Here is an 18,508-nt window from a genome sequence, read left to right on the forward strand (position 1 = left end):
GCCGCTCCATGGCTCCGGAGGGAAACGCGGGCGGCTGTAGCCGCGCCGCCGGAAGCGGCGGAAGGGTTTCGCGGGCGGACCCAGCGGGGCGGAAGTCGCTGAGGCGGACGGGGGTGGCGGCGGCAGCGAGCGACGATGAACAACAAATTCGACGCGTGAGTGTCACCGCCGAGCCCCCTGGCCGAGCCCCGCTGCGGGACCTGCCCGGCCCCGAGCCCCGCCGGCGCCTCCCGCCGCTGCTCCGGCGCCGGGCGGGCGAGACGCGATGAGTCACGGGGCCGCGCACAGCCCGGTTCCTGCAGCGGGCCCGGCCCGGCCCCGGGGGGACGCGGCACCGAGGGGTGCGGGCGGTGGGCCGGCGGCTGTCCCGCACCGGGGAGTCGCGGGCCGCCTCGTGGCCCCGCTGGTCTCTGGTGTTTCCCGGCCCTGGGCAGGGAATGGGGCAGGCGGGGAGAGCTGTGGGGTGCTGGCTGCTGGCGCGATGTCTGCTCGCCCGAAGCGCTGCCGCTGCTGGGCTGGGGGGTGTGGGGAGCGGGGAGGAGAGAGTTTGCAGAGTTACAGTGACAGGTCTGCATGTCGGTCCCCCGAGCAGCAGGGAACCCTGACAAGTACCTGGGGTTTCCTGTGGCAGATCAGTATCTAGCACAAACTACTTGAGTTTGTTCCAAAAAGCTGTTTCATTGTTCACTTCGGCTTAAACGTGCGTGCCCAAGATGCCTGTGATGAGCATGAAAGTAGTAGTTTTTACTGTGTGGATTTTCAAGTGTAGATTTCCAAACTCTGGTGGCCTTTGTGCCACGGAGGAGCTTTGGAGCTGGGCTTGGTATGAACCTTTTCAGCTGTGTGATGGCTTTCTTTGCTGTTTCTCTTTACCAGATTGAAAGATGATGATAGTGGAGACCATGACCAGAACGAGGAAAATAACACACAGAAAGACAGTGAGAAGGAAAAGAATGATCGTGAGAAACCACAGAGTACTACCAAGAGGAAGGTATGGTGCTGGCATCTGCAATCCACTGCCAGGGTGTGGTGTGGCAGTGCTAGGGAGTCAGTCCTTAGTTCAGGTATAAGGAGAATATGTTTTGGAGGGCTGTGGTCTCAGTGCACTGTTGCTGCTGCAATGAAGACAGAGGGACTGTGATTTCAATAATTTGATGTAACTTTTGGAGGTCTGTATTCTGAGGGGTTAACTTGCTTAACTAACACAGCTAGTACCCTGCCAGCCTTTTGAATAGAAATGAGAAATAAAGCTTTATTTTCCTCAAGAAACAAATTTGGAAGAGGGCATGGGGAAAGGACTCCCCATCTCATAGGACAGTAGTGGCTTGAAGGTGGTTTAGCAGGCAGTGTTTGTGCCACTGTTGAAATAACTTTTAAGATGTGTCCCTGTGTGTAATATAGGCTGGGCAAGAAGGCATGAGGCATATATCTGTCCTGGTTTGGTTTTTTTCATCTTGTGTTTAGGAAAACTGCTCTGTCTGAAGTAATGCAACCCTTGTAAACTTGTAAACACAAGAGGAAAGTAGAGATTTAAGTGCTGGTAACTGCTGTAAAAGTATTGAGTGATACAAGATAAAGCCTTTGATTGGGTTTTTCTCTCAAAGTTTTGGCTCTTGGGTAATGAGCTCTCATTAGCCTCTTTTGTGCTCATTAGAAGTCTTTTTAATCAGAAATCAGTGTTTTGGAAATTGAGAAGTGATCTCTGCCCACTGCTGGTGATGGGTTCTGCCAAAGCTGACATAACAAGTTCTAATATTAATCCTCCCTGAGCACTGGGGTGTTGGTTGCTTAAGGCAGTTGGTGTCACCAAAGAGTTTTAATTGCTTTTGAATCATGGTTCATTATAAGTGGGGTTTATCTTTCCCAGAGGAGGAGAGTGCCTTTTTTTTTTTCTTCTTAATTTGAAAAAGTTACAGGTTTCACATTGCCCTTTTTAGTTTGTCTTTTTTTTTTTTTTTTCTTTTGAGACAGGCATAGTTACAGACTAAAAAAAATTCAGTAATGATGCCTCTGATGGTTTGGATGATTGCTTTTATATGCTGTAAACTTAATTTTCCCCTTCCCTTTTTAGAGGAGCATCCAAGGGGTAACCAAACTTTTGTGTTCTGCAGGCTGTGGTCCCGGGGCCAGCTGAGCACCCCTTGCAGTATAACTACACCTTCTGGTACTCCCGACGGACCCCCGGGCGGCCCACCAGCTCCCAGAGTTATGAACAGAATATCAAACAGATTGGCACCTTTGCCTCCGTGAGTACTGCCCTGCTGTCCCTGTGTCACCTGGGCACAGTGTGGCCCTCGTGGCTCAGTCCCTGTGTGCTGGGTCTGTGCACACCCAGGCCGTGCTGGTGTTGGCAGGAGCAGAGGGCAGTGAGTGATTTGCTAAGGCAAATGAGCTCTTGAATTGCCTACAGTGGGAGATGTGTCTTTAGCAGTTCACCTCTGCCCTGTGCTAGACCTCTGTGCATGGTGGTAGCTGGAATAATAATAGAAAAACAAAAAGAGGAACCATGTAGTTCAGTTATGGCTGGAGCAGGAGTGGACAGGTCAGCAGGAGGAGGAAGGAATAGCTTTTCTGTTAGTTTTCTGTACAGTCCCCCACACACTTCCCTCCACCTGCATTCCTACCACAAAGACTGTGTTTAGAATAAGCATCTGACATGCTGTATTTGCAAGCAGCTGGTGGCCTCTTGTCTGTCTGGAAGTGATGGACAGGGTGCAGTTTGGTGTTGCAATCAAGTTCATTAAAAGGCAAATTGCTTTTCCTTTCCCCTTCTACTCTGTGGTTGCTTGTTCCTGGAGTAAGCTTGAGTGTGTCCTGGAAAGGCAGTGTTGGGTTTTTGCTTGGTGCTGGCAGTGTAAAACCACCCTGAAGAGCCCAAGACACATAAGCAAAATGAGTCTCCATTACCATTCTAAAGACCAGGAAGTCTGTTGGTTAATTTCTTTCTTTTTCTTTTTAATCTGGTATTTGCCCAGTTTTTTCAGGGTCTCTTGCAAATGTTAATTTTGCCCACCAGTACATATCCCCTGTGATATGACAATTTATAAAAATACACCTTTCTTTCTTCTGGAAGCTGCATAAAAATATGCCTGTTTGAGCAGCTGGGTTGTGTGATTGCATCCACACAGGATAAGAGTGGGAAGAAGAGCCTGTTGTTGTGGGTAGTTCCTGCTCTTATTTTCCTGTGTGAGCAAGTATTTTCAGTTCAGGAGATGAAAAATGTGGCTGCCACTTGATGATCTGGCAATAACTTTTCTGTTAAATCAGTCTGTTAAATCAGTGTAGACTTAACATTGATTTTTAGCTCCTTAGAGGAAAAATATCACATTGCATATTCTGTTGTCTGCTCTTTGCTACAGAGAATTTGTGGGGGCTGTTGTAGGCTGGAAGTGTTACAGTTCTGTTAGGTTGGAGAGGGACTGGCCAGCATATCAGATAATATGCTTGGATCCAAATTCTGTTTTAGGAGAATGAAGAGCAAACTTCAGAAAGAATTGTCTGGGCTAAGTCTGGATTCAGATTTATTCTTGGCTTTTCAATGGAAAGCTCTAAAAGCTGTGAAATGTGAACCACTAGAGGGCACGTTCCCTCACTGTGGGAGTGTGATTTCCCTACTGGTGTTTGGACGTGCCTGACAAAAATAGATTGCTTCTGACCCCTTCTTAGTCTTGGTGCATAATTTTATTGGCTATAAAAGCAAATTCCAGCTTGGATGGCAGAGGTCACAGAGCAGAATTCCAAGTGCTGACCAAGTCATTAAGGTCTCTGATAAAGTACTTGGGGTGGTGTCTGACCCCTCCAGCTGCGCTGCTGGTCTACCTAATAGCTGTTGTCTTACTGAGTAGAGTCTTTTATGGAAATTAGTACAATCTCTTCTGCTGCCTTGTTTTGTTTTAAAGATCCATCCTCTCTCAAATCCTTTCTTACCCAGAGATTCTCAAAGGATAAATACGCTATTTTTAAGAACTAAAAAAGATAAGTCCCTTGCCTTATGGTCAGATTGTCTCAAGTAGACACAGGGGTGCCAGAATGGAACTGGTCTGAGTGAAGTGGTGCAAGTGTACCTTGGCAGATTGCAAAAGGAGGTAAGAGTTACTAAATTAAAAGCTCTGAATAGTGCCTTTTGACCTTAAACTAGCACCAGAATATGTATTTTGTCTTAAAATCCAGACACAGTAAAATTAAATATGAAAAATGTTTCATTAGGAGGCTCCTGCAGTTTCCATGGCCACAGAGGGCAGTGGTTAGGCAGAGCAGAGAGGCTTGGCTGTAGCTGATGCATTTGACACATATCCAGTGACTGAAAGTTTGGTCAGTAGGATTTACAGGATACATTTTGAACTGTTCTCCAGAGCAGCTGTTACCTTAGCACAGATTTCTTCAGACAAACACTGGGTGACTTTAAAGGTACCTGTTGAACACTTCAAGTGGTCACCTGGTAATGGAGCCAGTCAGAAACTGGCACCCAAGCTCTGACCCTACTGCTGCCTTTTGTGTTGCCTAATCAACGCCCCTGTGACAAGAGAGTAGAGCAGAAGAGAGGAAGGTGGCTCTGGAGAGCTGGTGTAAAAGTGGAAGCCTGTGTCTGTAGGAATCTTGACTGTGGACAGCTGGAGCAGCCTCATTGTGTGGTTCGTGTTGTTGCAGGTGGAACAGTTCTGGCGGTTTTACAGTCACATGGTACGTCCTGGGGACCTGACAGGCCACAGTGACTTCCATCTTTTCAAAGAGGGCATCAAACCCATGTGGGAGGTGAGTTGGAGCTCTCACTTCTGCCTTGATATTTTCCCACAATATTTTGGTGGGAACCTTCCACAGTGAAGGGACTCATGTCATTAAATGGTGCTCCCTTGGCTTCTCTTGGGTGAAGTGCTTTTGTCTGGCTTTGCTGTAAACTTGTCCTCAGAACCCTGTCCCATGTAACCTAACAGTCCTGCTGCCAGAGAGGGAAGGAAAGTGGGAAAGTTGCTGGCTGCACCCCCACAAAAGTTGCTGAACTGCCCATGCCAAGGGAGGGGGTACCCCAGCTAAGCTCTGTGCCTCCCAGTATAGGCACTTGCCCCTTATAGCTGCCTCCAGTGACAGCAGTGCAGGGCTTTCCTTTGGAAGGACTGGACCTCTCTAAATGGAATTCAACAAATCTTATAAAAACCAGCCCTCCTTTTTCAGTCAAGGAAGGCAGAGGTGCATATGGTTAAAAGCCTACACACAGAACTGGAAATGGAAAAACAGCTTAGCCTTTTATTTGCCTTTTTTTTTTCCAAGGCACTGTAGTTTGCTTCTATTTCTATCCAAATCTATTTAAATTTTTTTAAAAAAATCTTTTCCTAGCAAATCATTCTTCCAGTTCCTGGCCTGCTTCCAGCGATGACCAATAGTATTCACAATATAAGGATTTTATGTGTTGCTCTGAAGTACCTAATTACACTGCTTGGTCCTGAGAAATTTATATATGACCCTTGTTGGCAATTATTTTAAGCAAGGTGTTTTATAGCCAATTACTGCAAATACAATTTATAAAAAACGTTTAACCCTCTTTGGACTCCTGGTGAGCAAGCTCCTCAGACAATGTATCAACCTGAGAGTCCCCAAGTAATTGCTGCCAGAATTTCTATAAAACATTTCCTGGTAGTGATTTTAAGATGGAGGTGGAGAGATTCTTTGGTATTTTTGCTTCTGGCCCTTCTTCCTTCTTACATTTCTAGAAGAGGACCTGAGATCTCACTTCTGGCCTTCCATTGCTGCATGCTTTGTAGGGCTTTATGATTCTTTCTCTTCCAAACCAGTACTCAGTTACTGTCATTCTTGTAGGCACATATGTGCCTGTGTGTAGCTCTGATTTTTCCTGCATCCATCTGTGCCTTTTCTGGTAAAGTTGGAAGCACTAAGCATAATATTCCCTGGTGATTTACTGGGCTGCAGATCTTTACTATTCTGCTAAAGGAAAATCAAATGCTTGACTGAGCTGAAGCTTGTTTAACCTGAAAGAAAACTAACAACCATAAAGCACATGATACAGCATCTGCCTCCCAATCAGTGCTCTCTCTGTAGCCTTGAACCTGCTTAAGCCACCTTTAAGATGTTTTTAGCAATGCCATTGTCTCTTCTGATGCCCATTAGTCATTGTGGAAAGTTTGAAGAGTTAAACCCAACTCCCAGTCTAAAGGCTATGATGTTCACAACTTGGAAAACAAGGGCACTTAACAGAAAGTAGTTTGCTTCTCACAGCAGTCTGCCACATTCCTAGAACTTGTGTTGATTTGGATGGCTCCTGTCATGCTTTGAAGTTTTTCTGGAGCTGATGCCTTCCCCATTCAGTCCAGGCTTTAGTATGTACCTGAAAAGTAGGAGTCAGGTGAATGCTGCTGTTAGGCTGACACTTCCATGTTTTCTCAGGATTGCTTCATTGGCACTTGCTGTCTCTGAAAGAGCACACAAATGCTCGGTTTTATCTGAGCCCTAGAGAAGCTTTAAGGCTAAAATAAAATTAACTTTATTTCATTAAGCAGGGTTGGGCTGCCTTGCCTGGCATCTCTAAGGTGTGTCTCAGCTTGGCAGAGGAGATTGCTGGTGATTTGGAGAGGAATGTCCTGTTTTGTGCAGTCCCCTCTGAGTCATCCTTTGTTCTCTGTTTCTGTCCTAGACCTGTCTTCCCCTACCCATCCTAATTGCCACCTCTTCGACTTGTTCCTACCTCTCTGTCTTAGCCTTTGGATGGAATTTGTTCCCCTCTCACCTTGTAAGATTTCCCAGCTAAAGTGCTGTACCATAGAAGGCCACAGTGTTCTGCACAGAGGAGGAGCTGCTCTTTGACATAGCTGTGTGTTCTGGGGAGCAGGGGAGGCTGTAGCAGGTTTGAGCTCTTTGTCAGTTTCAAGATACAGAATCACAATATTGAGGTGACAGACTGGGTGATTAGCATAAATTTTTTCTTTTTCTCTCTCCCCCCATTTTGGTTATTTCCCTGGGTCACCACAGTCTGAAGCAAACATTCAGCTGTATGATGTGTGATAATGTCAGAAGTTCCAAGAGAACAGGGTGGTTCTTTCTGTGTTAATACAGCTAGTGAGCCCGTTCCTGGAAATGTGGAAAGAAAACGTTTATGAGTTTTTCACTTGCTTTTAAGATACCACTTGGCAAACTCTTTCCTGGCCTTCCATGCACTGTGGTGAGGGGGGTTCTCCTGTTTTACAGGGATTTTGTTTTACAAGCAGAACTACATAATGGTAAATCAGTCTCAGGTATAGGGATAATTTTGAGGTCCTTGCCTTTGGGCCTGTTTGTGCAGATTTGTAGGCTGGTGATAGTCTTTGCTAGTGGAATCAAAACACTAGAGCTCAAGTCTTCAGAGCATTGAACTTTGGAAGGCTGAGGGCCATTGTTTCAAGTACTTTGTATTCAAAGTGAGTTGTTTTCCTTTGTCTTTGCTTGTGTGGGGGATAAGTGAAATAAAATGGTTTTGCTTGAAAATACCTCCCTTGCCCCACCCAATCAATATCTGCTCCTGATTGTGGCTCTGCTGTCTTGTGCATAGCAGAAAAATAGCTGGGAGAAAACAAATCAATTTATTTCCCCTCTTCCTAGGACGATGCCAACAAAAATGGTGGTAAATGGATTATCCGTCTGCGGAAGGGCTTAGCGTCACGGTGCTGGGAGAATCTTATTCTGGCCATGTTGGGAGAGCAGTTCATGGTGGGGGAAGAAATCTGTGGGGCCGTCGTCTCTGTCCGATTCCAGGTGAGTGCTTTTGAGGACTGGCACCTGCTTCCATGTGCAGGGCTGCAAAAAGTGCCCCATGCTTAGCCCTCCCTCCCGTGCAATTCTGCAGGAGGACATCATTTCCATATGGAACAAGACAGCCAGCGACCAGGCCACGACAGCCCGGATACGCGACACGTTACGAAGAGTGCTCAACCTACCTCCCAACACCATCATGGAATATAAAACCCACACCGACAGCATCAAGTACGTGTGCTGGCCAGGGGGGTGCTGCAGGTTGCATGTGTGCTCGAGCAGCTCAGTGCACGGCGTAGGACTTGGCAGAAGTGCTCGTTTGCGTTAGGGCTGCTCCTGCAAACTGAAGTGCAAACAGCGGCGTTTGTTGCCAGTGTGCTTTGAAAGCCAAATTCCTGTGTTATCGTGCTGTTGTTAGGGGTGTTTGGTTCTAAGAGCAAAACCTTTTTTCTTTTCAAGTGTGTGATGCAGGGCTATTTTAACAATCCATGTAGCCTGTCACTCAGGCGATGGGTAGCCCAGGGTGGAACTGTGGCTTGATGTATTCAAAGACAAGATTGCAGTGGGGGGGACGGGACGGGACAAATCATTTGAATAAATAGAGATTCTGGGGAATAAAATGCGGAAGCTAACGGGGATTTATAGTGCCATTAGACTTATAAATGGTCTTGGGAAAGTGCTGTGTGAATTTACAGTGCTGTACAAATGATTTCTAATCATAATAAACGTCGTATATTAAGTCTTCCAGGCCCTGGTGACAGAGGCTCTTTAACAAGACTAGAAGATCATGGTACACAGAGAGGACAGCTGTATTTTTAAATAAATGTATTATGGCTTACCATATCAGGCCATTCAGGGTGAATTTTATTTCCCACAAAGTGACGAAAAATTGCATATATAGGTATTAGTTAGAGGTGAGTAATATGTTGTTTTTCCTTTTTTCTTAAGTGTATTATAAACCAATACACTGATTAGGTCATATTGGTTAAATTAATACTTGAAAATGCACACAGAAAGAGAAGTGAAACAAATGAATAAGACACTGATAGGGCAGTGAATTTTCTAATCTCACCTGTAATGAGGGTGCAAATATCTTTCATGAATTTCTTTAATCCTGGTGGCTTGTTCTTTCCGTGTAATCACCCTGTCATCAGTCTGCTGTCAGACAGTTTGATGGGATCAGTCCTGGTTCTAGCAGACAGCTGCCTTCCAATTTTGAGTGTGGGTCATTAGTAATTATACAGAGATCTCGATGAAACTGCCAGTAGGCATCTAGTGTTCTGTGTGGCCCTCCCTCCTATGTGCGTGGGAAAGAGAAGGGAAGGAGATGATTTTCCCCGTGATTTTGCCAGTAATGTTTCTCATGCATTTTTTGCCAGGAGAGGGCACTATGGACTCTTTGTCCATGTTGGGAAATAGCAAAGTGCTCATGTGGACACACAACAGAGTATTTTATTCCTGTGCAGCAGCAGACTGCGGACTGTGGTGATGTGGCTTTTTGGTGAGAGGAAGGAGGTGTTTGACTTCTCTCAGTGTCTGTAGGAAAAGCTGTCCTAAGCTGTGGTCGTGGTTCTTGTAGTAAGTGTAGAATAATGGGAATGTTTTGGCCTTTCCCTTGTGAGCTGTCACCACCAGCACTTCCTAGCGCGGAGAATGCCACTGTAGCAATGTTTGTTCTTGCTCTGGCAGGTGCAAGGCCTTGAGTGATGGTGCAGCCAGTAGTGTGGCCTCATTTCCCTACAACAGTGTAACATACTGTGCTTGCTGCCCTCTCTTCCTGCATAGCATCCAAGTTTTATTTCGTGCTGCTGACGTGTGGTGCAAAATGAGCTTGTCTGAGAATAACAGGTGTTGGAAGTATCAAGTTTAGCGGCTCAGATTACAGCTGGGAGCAATTCTTAAATGGAGGACGACTGGCTTGTCTCCCACTCATTCTTCTGTGGGTGGGAGGGTTAGTCAGGAATTGCTTTGATGATGTCCCAGTCAGGTAGGTCTAAGCAATTAACCTTCTGCCATGCAGGCCATCATGAAAGCCCCTTTTTTTCCCATTGCCATGCTTGAGCTGCAGCAATCTGATTGCAGTGCTCTCCAGCATCTCCTTCCAATGGCAGTGGTGTAAATTCAGAGCAGAACTGCTGTCAGTGGAGTTTCTGTGTAGTGATGCACAGACCAACCTCTTGTGCCTCTTTTGCCTGGTACCAGCAGGCAGCAAGGGGCAGCAGCTGCAGAGAGGTGACGGTGGCTGCTTTGTGACAGAGAAGAGCAGGACAGCCCCAGCTTTCAGTCTGACTCTGCTTGGCTTTGCTTCATATCATTAAGGTTCTCTCACTAATGAAGAATCTCTTGTGTAACTAGTTATATCCTCCATAAAATCTGTCTGCTTTTCCTTGCCCATCTATCAAGTCCTGTTGAAATACTGTCCGTCATGAATAAACTCCACTTATGCTGCACATGTACCATGTGATTTATGACTCGGGAGGGCTTTCTAGCCAGCACTCTATATTCACACTCTGGCTGTGTTTCATGAAAAGCTCTAATGGAAGAGCTGTGCTCTAGGCTTTGTCAGGGCTGCCTTTTGAGGGGGGCTCATGGCATTTTTCATTTGTATGGGCTGCATCTCTCCACTAGAGCTCTGCTCATGTGCAGGGTTTGATTGGCATTGATTGTGCTTCAGGGAAGGGAGCATGCTTAGCAAGAAAAGAACAGGCGTTTCTCAAAACCTTGACTTTTAGGTAGTGAATTGACCTGGATTAGCTTTTGACACACTGTAAATGAACACTTCTGTAGAAATTGCTACCATGCCTCTCACTGTGGAACCTGAGCCCTGTGTTTCAGGTTTTATATATTCCTTTTGTGATGATGCATTTCATATTAAATCATTTCTAGACACCATTTTTCATGAGTTGTCAGTGAGGCTGCAACCCCCTTTGTTTCAGAAAGTGGTGGTGCTGCCAAGCTGCATCTGAAAAGTACCTGTTGCGTCACAGCTATTCCAGGGAGCTGTTCTGCATTCTGTCCTTCCCGCTCTCGGTGGGGCTTGTGCATTTAGCTAGATAAGCAGATCTTTCATTGCAATTTTCCTGTGTTTGTCCTTTCTCTTGCTTGTGATATTGACAAGCTGCCTAAATCCCAGGGAGGAGAAGGGTCAGCCTAGTCTGTATGAATTTCCAATCTTGCTAAGAGAGCTAGAACAATCTTTTGGACTCTGCTTAATTCCAGGGGATTTTTAACACCTTAGATGTTACAGCGCTGAGCACCTGAAGAAAACATATGTGACATTTTGGGGGCTACCTTGTTTCAGTAGCTGGAGAGAAATTGCTTCTCTTTGTTCCCTCAGAGGTGCACAGAGAGAGGTGCACTTGGATGCAGTGAACCACTTAATAGGTTCAGTTCATCGGCATTGTTAGCCTTGGAGGTGACATGGTCCAGAGGTGGCAATGGGTTATGGACAGTGGTACTTCCTGTGGCTTGGAATTAAAGAAAAAAAAACCCAACCTCTTTCACTGCTGTAGGAGGTGCACTGTGCTTTTTTGAAAGCAGACTGTTGCCAACCACAGCCTGGCCATGTCTCACTGAAGCCACTGAAAATATTCAGGTATCGGTAGTGAGTGGACTGCAGTTGGGAGAAAGGTGGAGGGGAAGTGATCACTTTCATGTTTGACTTTTGAGCATTGCAGCATGGAATTCTTGACTGCCTTGCATACACCTTTGCCCTGCCTGGGCTTATCTGCCTTTCTTTTCTGCACTGATAGCTGTGTGGTCAGTGACCATCTCCTTTGTTGAGAGCTCTCACCCACAGTACCATCCAGGAATCCCAGGAAAATTCAGCAACACTGCTTCCTGTGCCAAGAGAGACCAGAGCAGTGGCCATCAGCAGGTTGCCTCTGAGCGGGCTGGTGTGGAAATGTTTTCATTGCTGTATGACGTTATGGATCGTCCTGTCAGCTCAAAAGCAAGGCTGCTTTTTCTGAAAACAAAGCTTCGCTTATTCGTAAGTGCCTGCTGCAGTGAGAGCTGAGCAGAGTATAAAACTATCCTTTCCTTTCAAAGTCACCACTGATAACTAATGGGATGGCTCGAGTAAATGAGAAGAATAGTTGATCTTAATAGAGCTGGCACTGGGTTCATTTCACTGCAGGCAGTTGGTGGAAATGGCCTCTGACTATATTGTGGATAGGAAACGAGGATATCCAATGGAGGGAATAAGGGTACGCACTGTAAGAAGACTGCAGGGGTAATATTCTCAGGACAAAAAGAGAGGAATGGCAAAAAAAGTGAGAAATTAAGAAGAGAAAACCTGGTGGAAGTGGCAGGTGTTGGGCAAGAAGATCAGTGTTTGTGAGACAGTAAGCTGTCTACACAAGCAGGGTTCTTGTGAGATCTCCCTTGTCACAGCAGAGTTCAGCTAATTCTGTAACTGTTGTGGTTTTATAGCACTGGTTTCCACTTGCTTGCTAATTTCCAAAACCTTAGGAGAACTCCTCAATGCTATGCTGTTCTACTTGTGTCACCTGTGCCTTTGACTGTGTCTTAAATAGTGTGGGCAGGGTTAACCTTGCCTCAAGAGAGATGGTTTGCAGATGGGACCCTTACAAATAGTCTGATGCCTGTTAGGGAAAGGTAGGTTGCCTTGGGTCTTGCCAGCTCTAGAGCTGCATTGTTTCACCCTCATCCATTCAAGTCTCAGAGCAGGAATAAAATCTAGAGGAGAGCAGCAAGGTTCCAGATCTGATAGCTGTCCTCTTCTCCAGAGTTTCTGCAATACTGGCTTAATTCATTTATTACTCCATTCTCCAATTCCAGTAATGTTTCCAGGTGCTGCAAGTCTAAGAGCACTTGCACAGACCTAGGTTTCCAGTTGATGGATTCATTGATTCATTCTCCATCACCATAATATGCTTTATTCAGAAGTGTCCATGACTTCATGGAAGGCTTCCTTGTCTTGGTGGCCTGTCTCTTACCAAAAAAGTGTCTGTAACCTGTTTATTTCGTGTTTCTTTTCAAGGAGGTCAACTTAGTTGTGTTTATTTAGTTGTGTTATATTGCCTTTGCTACAGATACTGCCAGGGTTCATGTGAAAGAATTATTTCAGGCTAGAAAGAATTATTTCAGGCTAGAGGACTATCCTAGCTTTATTTTTTTTCCAAGCCATTAGTCGCAAAGTTCTTGTCTGGCTGTGAGCAAATCCCAGGGAGAGCACCCAGAAAGAGGCTGTGCTGCTCTGGACACCTGCAGAGTGTAGTGAGTGGTCAGTGTGATGGGAGGTTCCACATGGGCTGGTGGAAGAGACAGACCTTGGTGCCCTTTGTAAGGTACCATAAGTGCACTCTGAGCTCTCTGAATCCTTTCTTAGCCGGGGAGGGAGATGCTGAGGAGCAGGGCTGCACATGGAAATACTGAAAGCAAACTGCTAGGACTTAATTGAGGGTGTCTGCAGAAAACAGCTAGTGCTGCTTGCACAATAATGGTGTGGAAAGTCCCTTGAAGCAGCTATGATTGCCCTTCCACCCTTCCTCCTTCCTCTTTTTGCTGGAGTCTTCCTCTTTTTTTTCTTTTTTTTTTTTTTTTTTCCCCTTTCTTTCTTTCTTTCATTTTGGGGAGATAGTGGCTGGAGCTAAAGGGAGCCCTGTCTGGGTCCTGACCCTGGGCAGTGGGGGGAAGAAGGTGGGAAGTTTTGAGCTCTGGATGGCTTTATTTAGCCTGCTAATGTTTCCATTTCCCATCTGTTCAATGGGAATAATCTAAGTGTTGGGGATCAATTCACTGAGTATCTGATCGCAGTGCAGACAGTATGGCAATAAGGTACTAAAAATGTCTATACATAAAAATAACCTCTTAGACTCTCTGGCACTGTGCCTTTGGCATGTAACAGGTCGTAAAGATTCTGCCAGATGAAATTAACTGGCAGCCTTGTTCAGTATGGAATGAGAGCAGTTTGCTCTCCTAGCACAGTTTAGGTACATTAGGACAGACACATCCTGGTGGAATTTTTCAGTCAAGTCAGCAGATAGTTGGAGTCATTAGTACTATAATATGTATGGGGGTCTTGAATTTAAAATTCTTGGCTGGAAGAGCTCTTTTTCTCTATGAGGACAGAGATGAAGGACTGTGTGCATGATGTTATTGGGATGTTGGAACAAGGAACTCCTTATTTTGAAAGGGGTAATAAATTATCAATTATGTTGACAAATAATCAGCCCTTGTTTTCCTTCTACGGAGAAGAGTAGAAGTTTGGGAGAACTATGGACGAGGAAAGAGAGATGTGATTGTGGGTGATGGGATTGTGATAGAAATACAAGGGAGGTTGGGAAGGCATGAAGGTGGAGACTTTTTGACAAGTCTGGAGATGTGCAAAGCTTACCAACAACTAAGAGGGCTTCAGATTCAGAGTTTCTCCCTAACTTTCTTCTGGAGAGAGGCAGTTGAACCCCGAGGTCTCTGTGTATATTTGTTCTATGACTTGCTGGGAAAGAGCTTGTGACACCTGAGCTGCTTTTGCAAATGCTGATCAGGAGCTTGACTTTGAGGCTCAGCTAAGAGCCAGGTTTGTTGCCTGGTTTTGGCACAGGTTCTGACTAACACAGGGTTTCCATTCCTGGACTCTCCTGTTGTGTTGTAGTGGCCTGATGAGGCTATGCACAAAACAAAATATGAAGTAGCTGAAAAATACCAGCAAAAAATTTTAGAGGGTGATCTGAGTTTATGATTGACCTGGGCTCCCTTTAAGGTCCCTCCAGCTCCGTGGGGCTCTGTTGCTTCAGTAAATGGCTTGGCTTGTACTGTGGGCACCAGTACTGTTTTGCTGGGCATGGAGAACTATGAGGTTCTTTGATGTCTCTGACCCCAGAAGATAATAGTCATGCTCATATTAACCTCAGCATCTTTTCCCTGAGAGGGTTTTCAGTATGCTGCCTTCATAAAACCAGCAGCAATTTTTCAGTCTGCTGCCTTCATCCGTCAGTAACATTCTCCACCAGGGAATGCAGCGTTAGGCCTGTCCCTCTAACTTATCTAAAAACATTTTCATTTCAAATAGCTCTGATGTTTTTATACTGGATCATCATTAACAATGCAGGTTTACAATAGGAAATCAGACTTCTTAAGAACAATTGGATTCTGCTGCCTGATCGAAGAACTGCATAAGAACTAAGCTGTGTGGCATTAAAAGAAGCCCCTTTTGGGGGGATTACCTGCGTATGCAGTATGTGGTGAAGCATGAGGCCAGTAACTGGCTGAGTTTAACCAGCCAAGGAATGTGATAATCCTTCAGAAAGACGTAACATGGGCTGTTTTATTAGCAATAGGAAATGGATATTCCATTTGTGACAAGGAAGGTCATACCTGTCTCTGGGTATTAATGTGGCTTTATCACCAGCAGCCAGTGGGAACGCTTCATGTCTGTGCAGAACGCTAAAGCTGCCTTGTGCTGTCAGATGTTTGGCTGGATTTTAAGGATGCTTCTATCCACTAGGGCTATCAGAGAATATTGCCTTGCTCTCTGAAGACAAGTGCCTTTCAAACGCCATTGAATGTTTCTGCTCTCGTTAAAAGTTAAGAAGCCTTTGATCTGAAGTGCTATTTTTTGTTTTTTATTTCATTTTTTTTTTCCTCTGGCTTGCCAGGGCCTGGGAGGAGTTTCATGGCCTGGTGAACAGCAGTGGCCGCTGATCGAACGCTCCCCCCCCTCTGTCACACCCAGGGTAGGGCCTCATCTTTCTTCCTATGTGACTTTGTGGCATACCTCTCAGCTTCCAACCTTCTTTCCATGGGCTGGCATGTTCTCTTGCCTTGTGAGCCTGATGGTGGGCCCATTCTGCCATTTGTTCTTTTCCAAAGGTCAAAATTATTTTTTAATTTTTTTTTACCAGACCACCAGCATTTTCTGTTGAGGTGCTGTGTGCTATTTTGGTAATGTTTTCTTCCTCTGTATGAGGCACTTGTATCCCAGACCTGGTCCCAGGAGGCTGAGAGGTATGTCTTCAGCTTGGGTGTGTTGCCTAGGATTGACTGTAAGCAGGTATGGAGTGGTAAATGAATCCTAAGCACATCCAGGTGAGGGACACTGGGAGAGGCAGTGAGGGCCTGGAAGCTCTGTAACAGTGGGCTGAAGCAGAATAAATTAGTTGGTCAATAAAAGCTTGTTCAGGAAGGACACCCAGTAGCTACTGTAGGTAGAAACAAGAATGTTGTGGTTAATGACATGACCACGTGCTGCTGCTGGTAGTGGCAGCCAAGATGTGCAGAGAAAATAGCCAAGGTGAGCCCAGGGCTGCTGGGAGTCTCACAGCTCAGGTTGTTTTCCCCCCCAGTGCCCACTTCCATGATAGCAGGCCCTTAAAAAGGGCCACCAAGAGGCCTGGCCATGAGAATTGCATTGGTTGTAGCCAGGTGGGATCACTGCATTGCTGAGCACCAGAGCAGAGAAATCCCCTGGAAGGAAGCATTTACATTGCCTGGTTCCCATAGCTGGGCAGTGGAATGTAGCTGCTCCAACACAGCTCAGCTCCCTGGAGCTGCTGGGGATCCCAAAACCTCCCTCAACAGCATTGGGCAAGTAGTGTTCTCATACCTTGCTCTGAAGTCATGGGTGAAAATAATATCTCTCTCTCCTCACAGATTTGGCTTTTTGTGAGGATCACTGGTTACAAAATGTTTCACAAGCACTTGGTAGTGTTGTTATTGTTAGATGACATTCACGTGTCCTTCCGGAGGAGGAAACCAGCTTACTTCATGACATGCCAGGCTCTGAAGGCAGCAAATGTGCCAAGGGTATAGGAAAAAAGTGGCAGAGTTCATTTAACTCTCAGCTGTACTGGGTGGCCTGTGCTGAGCAGGGAGAGCAGGGATGAACACAGGACTTGGGGCACCCCAGTAAATGCAGAAGGAGGGAAGATGTGGAAATCTGTATAGGAAAGAGTTAACTAAAGTGTTCTGTCCTCCTGAGGTAGATGGCGTGGGTGAAAGTCCAGTATGGGATAGAAAGCCAAACTATTGTTGCAAATTAGCCAAAATCCAGTTAATGAATCTTGAATCACGTTCCCAAATGGCAGCCTAGCCTACTTTGCTGGCAAGTGCAAAGGTGAACCCCAGCCTTCTGCAGATGGCTTCCAGCATGGTTTTTGCTGTCATGTCATAGCAGAGTAACTTTTTTAACTCTCTAAAAAGTGGTTTTTACTTCCTTCTGCTCTTCCAGTTCTCCAGCCCACCTCCTGGAGGTGTTCCAGTCTGTGCTGGTACAGCTGCCATGCAGCTCCTGGCAGCACACAATGATAGCTCAAAGGTTTGAGTGGAATTTCAGTCCTGCACAGCACCTTGCTGCTGAAGTTGCTGCCTTTGCTCTTCAACCATTTGGTGTGGTATGTCCTGGGGTATCCCTAGATGTTTTGGCTTGGGCAACTTACACCCCTGTCCCTGTTTATGGGAAGAGCTGCCAAACCTATTTTCTCAAAGTAATTGTAATCTCATTCAGTTCCAACACACCACTTTTCTATTAATGTGGAAATATGGTTTGCCTGTTGCTGATGCTCACAGGCTGGCAGTAAGCAATAAGGGATTTCTGTAACCTGCCCCATCTTCAATTGCTGCAGTGCCATGAGACTGTACAAAGGGAGGTTGTAGACCAGCACTCCTCTCTTGGTCATTAGCCCCTGAGGCTCGTGGCTGTACTCATGTGAGTAGAAGCTGCTGAAGAAACCCTTCTATTTAAACTTGAGGGAAACACCCTTTTCAGATTAGATATTCTTCTAAGGTAGGAGAGATCAAAGAGCTAAACTTGTTGACAGTGTGACTAAATACAAGGGACAGAGGCAGGGGGAGGTTGGTCTGATGGTGTATTTGTGCTCCAAGCAGAATCCCCAAGATGAATGTTCAGTAAGGAAGAGACCTTGCAAGTAGTTTAAACACCAGAATTTATCAGGGAGGTTTCCACATTCTATCATGTGCTTTGCTCACAGGAGATGACAGTTTTTTCTTCTCACTGAATGGGGATGAACCAGGATCTCCCTCTGTTCCAAGTATTGTGGAGTGACAGCTGACTTGTGTGAGAAGTCTGTAGTTAGGAAGCAGATCTGCATAGGAGATTTAACAAGCATTGATTTTGAGTGATGTACTGGGATGGCAACACTGGTAGCTGTGGTGGGGAGAACGGGAAGGTGCTGTGATGAAGAAATGCACATCTTTAACCACTTTTTTTCTTCCCTCTGTTTTCCAGGGATAACTCAAGCTTTCGAAACACAAAAATCACATTGTGAGAACAAGAGTTGGCACTAAGCTCCTCTCTCCGTGTTGAAAGCACTGAGAGTGCCCTCCGACCTCTGAAGGGACTCATGGGCCACTCTCGCACTCCTCCCTGGGGGAAGGATCCATCTGAAGCCCTCCAGCAGCGGTGACAATAGAGGCCGATTTTGTCTTACACAAACTTTTTTTTAGCAGTGGGGCGGGAGGCAGCCTTTCAATTAGCGGCGGGCCCTTGGGGCCACATCTTGCAGCACTTTCCTCTCTTTCTCTACATGGCATGCAGGATCTCTGGGATTCTGCCTCAACATCAGAGCCTTTTGCTGAGGGATACCAGTATTATAAATCTCTCTGCAGCTGGGAGGAGCATCCCAGTTGAGAGTCAGCCCTGTGGTTTTCAAATGCCCCTTTTCAGTTCTGCCAATAAATTATTGGGTCTCTTTGTTTCTTTCAGTCTCTCTTATTTTTTGACTCTGTCTGAAATTTGGTGGGATGGTATTTCTCTAGGCTGCTTTCTTTGTCTTTGCCTCTTCTTCATACT

The 18,508-nt window shown here is 45.8% G+C and overlaps 1 protein-coding gene across 4 annotated transcripts; it reads left to right on the top strand.

The window, feature by feature from the left end:
- On the top strand, positions 1-18,420 carry EIF4E2 (eukaryotic translation initiation factor 4E family member 2). Of its 4 annotated transcripts, XR_014854019.1 has the most exons (9): positions 2-155; positions 877-991; positions 2,112-2,246; positions 4,648-4,752; positions 7,585-7,737; positions 7,829-7,965; positions 15,357-15,434; positions 16,928-17,090; positions 17,945-18,420. XR_014854019.1 is itself a non-coding variant. In XM_085069267.1 (8 exons), exons 1-7 carry the CDS (start codon positions 136-138, stop codon positions 15,400-15,402), a joined length of 711 nt encoding a protein of 236 aa, XP_084925393.1. In that variant the 5' UTR covers positions 2-135; the 3' UTR covers positions 15,403-15,434; positions 17,945-18,420. The 4 variants fall into 4 exon arrangements, 2 of the variants coding, with proteins under 2 accessions (XP_084925394.1, XP_084925393.1); XR_014854018.1 differs by lacking the exons at positions 15,357-15,434; positions 16,928-17,090 and adding an exon at positions 8,475-11,725 and having other exon boundaries at positions 1-155; XM_085069267.1 differs by lacking the exon at positions 16,928-17,090.
- Positions 18,421-18,508: the final 88 nt, after the last annotated feature.

This window comes from Lichenostomus cassidix, chromosome 9, assembly GCF_008360975.1.
Source record: "Lichenostomus cassidix isolate B80296 chromosome 9, HeHo_3.0, whole genome shotgun sequence".
Lineage (NCBI taxonomy): Eukaryota > Metazoa > Chordata > Aves > Passeriformes > Meliphagidae > Lichenostomus > Lichenostomus cassidix.

Coding starts and splice junctions, on each gene's coding strand:
- EIF4E2 (XM_085069267.1), top strand. CDS start 136: ATGAACAACAAATTCGACGC. Junction 156..876: donor ATGAACAACAAATTCGACGC/GTGAGTGTCACC, acceptor TCTCTTTACCAG/ATTGAAAGATGATGATAGTG. Junction 7,966..15,356: donor ACCCACACCGACAGCATCAA/GTACGTGTGCTG, acceptor CTGGCTTGCCAG/GGCCTGGGAGGAGTTTCATG.